The following is a 10,334-nucleotide window of genomic DNA, read 5'->3' on the forward strand; positions in this document are numbered from 1 at the left end:
TGCAAAAGATCTTCATAATGTCTGAAAGTCAGTTTTAGAGTGGTTTACAGATACAGTAACACTAGGCTGATGAAACAAATTCAAATGCAAGTTAAGTAGAATACGTTTAAAATCCAGCAAACATTACAAATGCAGCTTAGCATTTATCACTGTTAAATACGTGAGTTAGAGAAATTGATTGCTTGATTTTTAGCTACTGAGGTGTGTTTTGCTGAAAAGAATCTTTTTTACCCAAGGTGTGATAGCGCTAGGACAAGGGGTAATGGTTTTAAACTAAAAGGGGAGATTTAGATTAGATGTTAGAAGAATATTTTTAAAATAATAATTATTATTTTTTTAAACTCAGGATGGTGAGGCACTGGCACAGGCTGCCCAGTGAAGTTCTGAGCAAGAAGTTCTGGATGCCTCATCCTAAACGCGTGGAGGCATTCATGGCCAGCTGGATGTGGCACTGAGCAGCCTGATCTACTGGCTGGTAACCATGCCCATGTCAGGGAGTTGAAGCGGATGATCTTTAAAGTTTCTTCCAAATCAAGCCATCCTATGAAAAGAATATTACCAGTGCTGTAATTCAGCAGGACTGTGTTGCTATGCTGTACACAGAACCATATGCAATGGCTTTTCTTGAAGCACCTCTTTAGTATGGCTATTTATAGAAAAAGAAAAAAAAATGATTTTAACACGCAGATGCACATATATGTAAAGATACATTGCCTTTGCCAATGATTAGTCCAGTTTTGCCAGTGGGAACAATAAAATTGAATTCCTGTAATCCACCAGGGGGCCCCATGTTCCAGTTGCCTTGACCTCTACCCCTTCCTCTACCACCAGGTCCTCCTGGGCCACCAGGGTTACCAGCCTAAAAACAGAAAGCAACAAATTAGTATATTTATGACAATTACTGCAAAACAAATCATTAATGCCAGCTGGTTACTTGCTTGGAATAATCACATCATTTGTTCAGAAACGATCCAATGTTTTATCAAGTTCTGATAAAGTAGAAACTTACAGCCACCTGAATTATGTTCTACATGCTTTACATCTGTATATCCTGTATATCAAAGATCCCTCATCTTCGAAATGGAAAGGATAAACTAAAACAGCAAAAAGCTTCAAATGTACAAAGATACAATTTCTGAAAAAGTAGTGGTGAGGCCTATCTCATGAAAAACGGTTTTTAAGCACTAATTTCAATCAAAGGTAACAGCATACTGGCTACTAAGACAACACAACAAACAAAGCAACTCTAAAACAGAGATAGACTGCTATTCTGTCTTTGAATCAGTATTATCAGCACCAACTTGATTACCAAAACTGCAGCTGTAAAAGCAAACATTCATATCCCAGACTTGACTTTGAAGGAAATTCAGATGATGCCATTACATTTTTTCCTGTTACACATTATTTTTAACAGAGGGTTTCTAAAAGCCAAATAGCAGATTTGAAAAAACATTAAGTATTACCCAACCTGAACACTTCGAAGGAGATCTGTAATAATTTCTGCAGCATGCTGACATCTGTCAGGAGGCCCTGTGATTTGGGCTATTCTATCAGGAGTTGTTCCATCATCTAGAATAAAAATGAACAATTCCGGTATATGTAATCCATGTAACTTATTCACAAAAGCATACAGATTTATTACCAACCTGGCTTAAATTGGATCCTAACACCAGCATCATTCTGTATCTTTTTTATCATCTCTCCATTTCTTCCAATTACAATACCTACAGCAAACCGTGGTATTGGAACCTTAAACAAAATTAAAGGTTAACATATTAGAATGGTAAACTAAGGCAGGACCTATGCCACTTCAGGCTTTTTGAAGAGTGATGTTTTACTTTATTTTTTAATATCAACTATCAAGCTACAAGCTCAATAAATAATGGAAGAAAACAAAAGAGAAGGAAATTCTCTGAACTGCACATTCTTATAATGGCAGAAATAGCAGTGGACAGTACACTTTCCATAAGCAAAGAACACAGAGTTTTAATAGGCCTAAATAGAGGATTTCAGTAGGTGTAAATTTCAACTTCACCTCTGATGACGTTATGAGTTCAAAACTTGCATAACAGGTGGAATTCAACATTCTAATGTCTAAACTCCAATTTCTGTAATGACATCCATCATTATATACCATTATATACTTAGCCATAAAACTTACTTGCTTTCATTTACAAGACTTAAATTCGTCAGCTAAGTGAGGCTCTTCAGAACTGTTGGTAATAAAATGAATACTGCACACCATTTAAAGGCAAAACTTAAGCAATTAGCAAACACAAACTACAATTACTTTCAGCATCTAGTCCAAAACTTTCAACAATATTGATCACTTCAACATTTTAACATTAACATCTCAAAATACAGTGAACAAGTTTTTCAACCATGCTTACGTCTATCCCTTCATTTCCTCCTATTCGTGACCCGTATTCGTTGCGCACCTCTCTAAAGCCACCTTGATCACGAATTAACTCCAGCACCATTTCCTTGGCTTGCTAGAAACACAAAGAAAGTTCATTTAGGTACTGCAACATCAGCACAGATTTTAAAATCCTCTGAATTCTGAAGGGCTCCTTACTTGAACTTTATAAGGGTCTCCAGTTATTCTAAGGGGCTTGTCAGCACCAGTGTTCTGTGGGCCATCTTGAATCATGACCATTTTGACACCTGCTCGCTCCTATTCAACAAAAGGGAGGTTAATACTCAGTCAAATCCAGATCTAATACTACCACATACTTAAAAAACATATATATATATACCTGTAATTGCTTAATTGTCTCTCCACCTTTACCAATAACTAGTCCTGCTTTACTTGCTGGAATCATAATTTCTTGGACTGCGTTTCCAGGTCCATCACCATGATGAAAGCCAGGTGCAGGTCTTCCCTTTTCAACTATTTGATCAAGTAATCTTTTTGCTGATCTGTGAAGGAACATACATGCTTATAAATACACTTAGTCCCGCAACTATCACTTGCCCATGTCTGTTTTCATTAGAAGAAATCAAATTAAAAGATCTTAGATCCCTTTATGCACTTAAGTTTCAGAAATGCATCAATAACACCTGCTGCTTCATAAATATGTACTTCACAAGACACTGAGTGCACCCCATGTAACTTCCTATAAGAACTTGGTAATCTGGTATCAACCAGGTGCAGCTCTCTTAAGGGAAGTGTTTTTAATCCTCTTCCCAGGTCTCTTTCCGCTGTGTATTCTAGCATCAAAATGCAGAACACACCTAACAGCTTCTTTAACAGTTAGAAGTATTGTACCTCTGCTGGATGAAGATTTTTGCCAAGTTTGTGGAAGTTTGTGGAAGTTAACCATCATTAAGATCACTATCTCCTAACAAGCTGGGTTAGGGCAAGACCAAGCACAAACACAGGCAAGGTGGAGAATGGACTGGAAGAAGTTCTGAAGAGTACAGGTTGATGTTAAAACTCAATGAGTCAGCTACACAATGTGGCTTTTTAGGCTGCAAGCACATCCTGGGCTGCATCAAAAGAACCACGACTAGCAGCATGAGGGACATGATTCTTGCCCTCTGTTCTGCTCACAAGACCCCACACAAAGTATTGCATTCAGTGGTGGGGATATGGATCTGTTAGAACAGGTCCAGAGGATGATCAGAGAGAGGGCAGTTTCTTAGGAAAACATTCCAATGTACCAAACAACAGCTAGGCTGAAAGGCTGTCTTTTAGTTACAGTTATATATCTGCAGTAATTGCACACGCACAGATTTATCCTGAACTGCTCACAGGCTGAAACTTCAACTCATCCACATTATCAAACTAATTCTTTCTTTCTGCTTGATCAGGACAAACACAGAAGGGTCTGTAAATTAGAAGGATCCAAGTCATCAAATCCACAGGGTTTTGTTTGTTTGTTTTACTGAACAACAACATACATGGCTGTGCAAAAAAAAAAATCTAGACTGCACAATGGGCAGCTAAACTGAGAAACACAGGAATGCCAAAAGGCTCTCTGCAAAATTATCATCAGCCAAAAAAATTCTACAGAGGAAGCATAATCCCTTTCACCCTAAGAAATAAGGAAAAACTTAGTAAATTTATTACCAGAACCTTAAGAAACTAATGACAAAGTAATGTGGTAGACCTAAAAGCACCCCAACATCCCAAGATAGTTCCTTTACCAAATACAGAAGTAAATGTTGCCCCCTCAAACACGACTGTTTTGCCTGAATCTTAGAGAAAACTTAATACAGGAAAAAAAGATGGAAACCTCATCCTTAAAAATATTATTAAAATTTTCACTGTTAACTTGAGGAATTGACAAAGCCACAGTTTACTCTTGCCCAGTGCATTAAAATCACAAAAAAAACAGAAGTTTATTCTAACTTTACTCTTAACTAATTAAGTCATTTAATTTGGGCAACCTAGTGTGACAGAATTTTTTCTTTCACCTACAAGCAGCTAGTTTCAGAGCATTTTATGCTAACACTTACAAACAAGGTAAAAGAAATAAAAAAGACTATAATAAACCTAGCATTAATATCCAGTAAAATCATAGTTGCTTTTCAATTCTGCATGAAATGTAAGGATTTTGGCACTTCTAACCATTACAAGAAAAGCAGACATCTCACATACAGTCAGGTACCACAGTAAAATTGTTATTACAGCACTAACCCCAGCTACAAACCCTTCCTTGTAACACGTGAGCCAAATAGACTATAATTAGAAAGGAAACTCCCATGAAGGAATGACATTACCAACAGCAGCATACTTAGCTGCAAGGTACGAGGTAAATGCCATGCTGCTTTAACAATGGAACAACATGTAGCTGTAGGCCTTACCTGAAACTATAAAGTGGGAGCAGCTAACGAGGCACTACCAAGTGCACTGACACAGCTCAGATCATTCCTAGCCAAGCCAACATAAGCAAATCTTCCAGTAACATAAAACTTCTGTCCCAGTAAAAAATGACTTTGCTATCACCTCCTCCTCTCAACACAGGAAGGCTGAAGTGTATTTTGCTGATTGGCATTACTTTTGTACCTCTGGTTACACAGTTTACACCAAATACATACTTCAGAACTGTCAAACTGCACTTGGAGTAACCCCTTCTCTTAAACATTACTCTTTTCCTTATCTTCTGAATTGCAATTGAGCTTCATTTTTCGCATATTATATTTGTATTTTTTATCATCCAGTTTTGCATTTCATCCTCGTGAAGCATACAATTAGATAAACACTACCAAAAACATGTTTTGGATTTAGAAATTTAAGTTTAGTAATTATATACATACATTTGTGTTAAAGCCACAAATGTGCTGAGGGATCTGACCACAGTATCAGGGATTTTGTACATAGTTAGCACTAGATGGCCTCTTGAATGGAAACAAACATTACCTAAACATTACATTTAGATCTAAAAAATGAAACATACTGCATATTTAAGTATGAATACCAGGAATTTATTTTACTTACTGAACAGATTCTGGGGTTCCAGTTAGCATGCATGATCTTTCAGGCAGGCCCCCACTGTCTGGAGTTATAAAAGAAAATCAATTTTGTGGTCAGCAAGAGCTGATGAAACTAGACATAATACATAAACTGGAAGGTCACTGGAGTAAAGAGTTTTTTCTAATACATTACTTTGTGCTTCTTTAATCTGTGATAACTGTGATTAGCCATGAAAACCGTGATTAAAATGTACCTTAAATGAAGGTATGGATGAAGGCAACCAGACAAAAAAAAAGCAAACAAATAGTTACCAGGTGCAATCTGTATTTTACATCCTGACTCTTGCTGTATGCGTGAGATCTGCTCTCCACCTCTGCCAATGACTTGGAGAAAGAAAATAGAGAAAAATATTTGTATTAACAGCATCTACTAAAATCCCTCGCTATAATGCAACAATATAGTCAGACTACTTACTGAATCCAACCATTCCATCTGGAACTTTGTACTCCTCCGTCATCACAGACCTGTAGAGAAGGTTAAATCAAACACAGACGGTGAGGATAGAGACCAAAGAAGCACTAAATTTAGTGATAAGATCCCACTAAACTAGAGGAAGGAAGTCAGTGCCCCAACCATTGACTTGGCATTCATGCCCCTCACTAACTTTAAAAGTCACACACAAGCATAGTGGCAAGCAAACTAAGAATATTTAAATGTGACCAGAACAAATTTAACACGAGTCAATTGATTCTTTCCTTTATTCTCTTTGTTAACCAGCATGGAGCACAGAAAATGTCAGTGTATTACTAAAATAGTTTCATCTGTATGTCCCTCAACGGACAAGGACAGAATATTTTGGATGCATTTGTTTAGGGACAAGTAACAAAAACTTAAGTTGTACCAAAAGTAGCTGATTGAATGATAAGCTGTGTTATCTCTACCCCCATTTATTTTTTAAATCTATTACTAAGACAGCACCAAGCTCCTTTCCCTTTAGATCTATTTCCAACTTCTGGTAACATTACTAAGGAAAAGCAATTCATTTTCCTCCTACTATTTTTGATGCACAGCATTGGCTGCCAAGAAAAGATATTACCAGATGTATTTTAAAGGTTTGGCGTGGGATTGCTGCAGCTAAATTTCAATGTATGACACAAACACGGAGTAACTGTTTATGCATCGAAATCACTTTTCCAAAGGAATTTCTTGAAACTGCTTTCTTTCATACAGTGGAAAACTTCACATAAGATGTAGCATTAACTCTTACCTTTGTTGTTGGTGCATTGGTGGTAACTGATTTCCAAAAGCTATAAAGCAAGTTTTAAAAATTAAATTCAAGAAAATGCTATATTTTTCAGCTTTTTGTTTGATAAAATCCATCTGCACAGGCATCTGTCCAAACTGACTTTTAAAGAAGTCTTATCAAGAAGCTTAAAAATGTAACAAAAACATTCTCAATTGTTGCTAACATATCCATTTCAGTTTTACCAAGCAGATTTGCACAGCTTCAAAGAAGGAAGACATAACCCCCAGCCATTCTTTTGATCTCACTGACTAAAGTAGCACCTACCAGAACACAGTTTGAAACTGTCATTCTGGAAATACTACACTTGTTTAGGATTTTTTTTTTTCTAACAAAATAAAAGTTACTTACAGTCATTCTGAGGAGCAACTTTCTTAGCATCTGGTTGATCTGCAAAATTAAGATTTTTTAAATATTTTGCCAAGAAATTCAAGAACTGTTAACACCTTTTAGTGTGAAGTGCAACTTTCCAGTGTATTTTAGTCCCCCTTTTTTATTTTTCCTTTTTTATTTTTCTCCAATTTCAGGGAGTTGATCATCTGAATAGAAGAAAGAATCTCACGAGCACTCAGCACTTGGTTAGTACAGCTGAAAAGATGTTAGGTTTTTCTGTGTATCTATTCAGTAGTTAAACAAAAGGTGGAGTTTTTAGAACACACAGTAGATCACTCAGATACCCAGTCACTGAAACTTAACTAAGACAAGGAACAAAGTTTAGGTCCATCGGTTGCTCAAGCTAATGATGCTTCTATAGTTTAAAAAAAATCCATACAAAAACTAACAACAATTTAAAAGAAAAAAATTCTGACAATGACTACAAGCCTAGATCAAACATTTGAAAACATAACAGTATCACATAGCAATGCAATCTCAACCTGGATGTTGGAACAAAACTCCTATCCAAATATCAAGCATTTCATAGCATAAAACTTCAAAAATAATAAAAAAAGCAGATTCAAAGCAACTACATCACTACCATCCAAATCCTTGTTGTACAGTAAAGGAATAAAAGGCATAATTAACCTTTATCTGAAAGGATAGACTTCAGATGCTTCCTTCCCACCCCAAAATATAGGTTATATGAACCACCATAATTTATGTGCAGCAAAAATTCAAGACACATATTCCAAGAAATATTTGTGTCTATCCAGAAAGATCCACTAGTTTATGTCATGTTTACATACTAAACACAGGTAATAAATAAAAATTCCTGCCTTTAAAAGGAGAGGGCATTCCCTCCCAGTGTGTTGTACTGCTCGGACTTGTCCAAGAGCCATCTACACATAAAATAAAAAGAATACATTACATATATCATCTGAAGCATCATTAGCTCATTTTTGTATATTAAAAACCTCACCATCAATAGAAAAAAAACTTTATTACAGGACACAAGAACTCCTGATATAAAGCCTTAGTTACATTCTGTAGACTGAGCTTCAATCCTCTCAAAGGAAAAAAAAAAAAAAAAAAAAGCATTGCCCTTTTGTAAGACCTATGAGAACATTTCAACAAGTTCAGAGATTTCTTCCCATATTTTAGCCAGGATTTTGTGAGTATACTAAACATATCAAACCCTGTTCAGTTAAAACTGGCTGCTTAGTAAGAGACAGAAGAGGACACACACACACACTTCAGGAGAAATCTTTATTACAGTATAAAGGAAATCAAAAATCTGCAACAAACTAGGAGACTTAACTATGATCTTGTATATATCATATACTTTAATATTAGACTAAGTGAAAATGTCAACAAAGTAGAAAATTTACCTTCCTGTCTTTTTTTTTTTAAAGTCCTATGCTTTTACAATAAAATTCATTAATATTATTAAATGAACCTATGTGATAATAAAGTACATGAAACAACCCAAAGAATGGCCACTTCTCATTCTAATTACCATTTGGAAACTGTAATCTGTCAGATGTAAGAAACAGAAGACTTCAATGACATACCTGTAACAAGCGTTTCTCAGCCACAAAATTGTCTGCCCCCCTCCCTAGCACACATTTTTTTCGATAGTTTTTATGCCACACTTTACAGTATTTTAAAGCAGGCTTATGTAGTTTAAAATAAGTTTCCCCACTGAACTGAAAATGAAAAAGTATGTCATGATCTATAAAGGGAACAAAATGCTTTTCTACTGTGCTATGGAAAACAAAACAAAAAACAGCACCTGAAATCTTTTTGGCACCCTGGCCACACTGAGCAAAAATAAATGCAGCAGTAAGGAGTGCATACCTCCATCCTCAAGAGGTCTTTTTTGTCCTCCATAACCGTAGTCATTAGAATTCATGGATGTACCAGCATCTCCTCCAATTTTTGCTGCAATCTAAACAAAAGGCAGACATGAAGGAAAAAGTAACAATTAACAACAAGCAGGTCTTCCGAACAACGTTAAGCTCTTTAAATGATACAAACTACAACGACCCAAAACAAGTAGATGGAAAGCTGCTGCTAAAACAGCTCTGCAAAGAGAGGTTAATTTTTTCGTGTATTCCAGGAGACCGCGGTCATCCTTTAACGCCAAAGCACTTAATCGGTTAAACAACCCGTACTCTTCAAATAATAAAAACTTTTTCTCTCTTTGTTCTCCTAAATGGGGCTTTTCCTTTCCTGCCCGTTCTTCAAGAAAGACTGCGGCACGTCGGAGAGCTCGACTGCCGGAGCCAGTCCCGACTACGCCAGCTCTTCAAACGTCGCCCAAACCGCGATCAGTTATTACCGGACGAGGCGAAAATTTTGCCCGACAAATCATGAAAGCATCGCCTGTAGCGCAACAACTACAAAGGGAACTTCGGGCTGAAGAATTTCCGAATCGCAGCCCTCAGTCCGCGCCTTCCCAACCGGTCCGAGCAGGTCGGCGGGCAGCGCGGGCGCCTCGAGGGACACAATACGGGGCCGAGAAAGGAGCCGCCCTCCCGCGCCGAGCCCGGGCCGCGATAAAGCGCCGCGCCCGCCGAGATTTTGCCTCCCCTCAGGCCCTGCGGCGACGCGGAGCCCCTTGAGCAATGGCGGAGCGGAGGCAGCCGGAGGCTGACCGGGAAACCTTTCGCCGCCCCGAGGAAGGCGGACCAGCAGCGCGGAGGGAGGTGTGGGCACGGGACGACGCCGCTCCCCCAACCCCCCACAGCGCCGAGGAGCTGGCGGAGGCCCTCTCCTCACCGCCCCCCCCCCCGAACTCAAGCGCCGAGGCCCGGCCGGGAGCTGCCCTGGGCGCCCATTGATTTGCAGAGCCGCGTTCCTCACGCACCTGCCTAGCTCTCTGCAGCGCGTCTTTAAAGGCATCGTTCACTCCTCCACCTCCACCGCCGCCTCCCCCGGGTGCGCCTGAAGCAGGAGGAGGCACCGTGGAATAGTCCGCCATACTCGCTCCGCCACCGCTTCCTGCCCCGCTCGCTGCCTGCCAAGAAAGAAAGAAAATGGCGGCGGGCGGGAGCCTTTCACATTCCTGCGCTGCATCGTGCTCGGGGAGGGGGGAGGAAGAGCGGGAGAACCTCGCGAGACCTGGGGCGGGGAAGGGCGAGATTTCATCGGAGGTGTGCGGCCTTACTCTTCGGAACCGCCAGCGGGGCCTCCAGGGGGTGCCCTTCAGCAGCGGCGGGCCGGCGAAAAGCC

The 10,334-nt window shown here is 39.1% G+C and overlaps 1 protein-coding gene across 15 annotated transcripts in view; it reads right to left on the minus strand.

Moving 5' to 3' along the window:
- The window catches only part of FUBP1 (far upstream element binding protein 1), a 35,721-nt gene extending 25,415 nt beyond the window's left edge, over positions 1-10,306 (minus strand). For 10 of the 15 annotated variants that reach the window (XR_008202396.1, XR_008202399.1, XR_008202398.1 and 7 more), the window contains exons 1-15: positions 10,224-10,242; positions 9,970-10,119; positions 8,958-9,048; positions 7,937-7,999; positions 7,074-7,112; positions 6,687-6,726; positions 5,894-5,943; positions 5,731-5,802; positions 5,444-5,501; positions 2,757-2,919; positions 2,576-2,674; positions 2,391-2,492; positions 1,647-1,749; positions 1,469-1,569; positions 715-859 (exon numbers count right to left, since the gene is read on the minus strand). Coding sequence is in view for 11 of the 15 variants with exons in the window: in XM_052666741.1 (XP_052522701.1) it covers positions 715-859; positions 1,469-1,569; positions 1,647-1,749; positions 2,391-2,492; positions 2,576-2,674; positions 2,757-2,919; positions 5,444-5,501; positions 5,731-5,802; positions 5,894-5,943; positions 6,687-6,726; positions 7,074-7,112; positions 7,937-7,999; positions 8,958-9,048; positions 9,970-10,083 (1,240 nt within the window). In the remaining 4 variants the exon portion in view is untranslated. Of the gene's footprint in view, positions 1-714; positions 860-1,468; positions 1,570-1,646; positions 1,750-2,390; positions 2,493-2,575; positions 2,675-2,756; positions 2,920-5,443; positions 5,502-5,730; positions 5,803-5,893; positions 5,944-6,686; positions 6,727-7,073; positions 7,113-7,936; positions 8,000-8,957; positions 9,049-9,969; positions 10,191-10,223 lie in introns of those variants that run through there. The other 5 variants (XM_052666745.1, XM_052666747.1, XM_052666742.1 and 2 more) reach the window with 4 other exon arrangements.
- Between the last annotated feature and the right edge of the window lie 28 nt (positions 10,307-10,334).

The sequence above is a fragment of the Tympanuchus pallidicinctus genome, unplaced genomic scaffold, assembly GCF_026119805.1.
Source record: "Tympanuchus pallidicinctus isolate F22 unplaced genomic scaffold, pur_lepc_1.0 scaffold7, whole genome shotgun sequence".
In the NCBI taxonomy this organism is placed as follows: domain Eukaryota; kingdom Metazoa; phylum Chordata; class Aves; order Galliformes; family Phasianidae; genus Tympanuchus; species Tympanuchus pallidicinctus.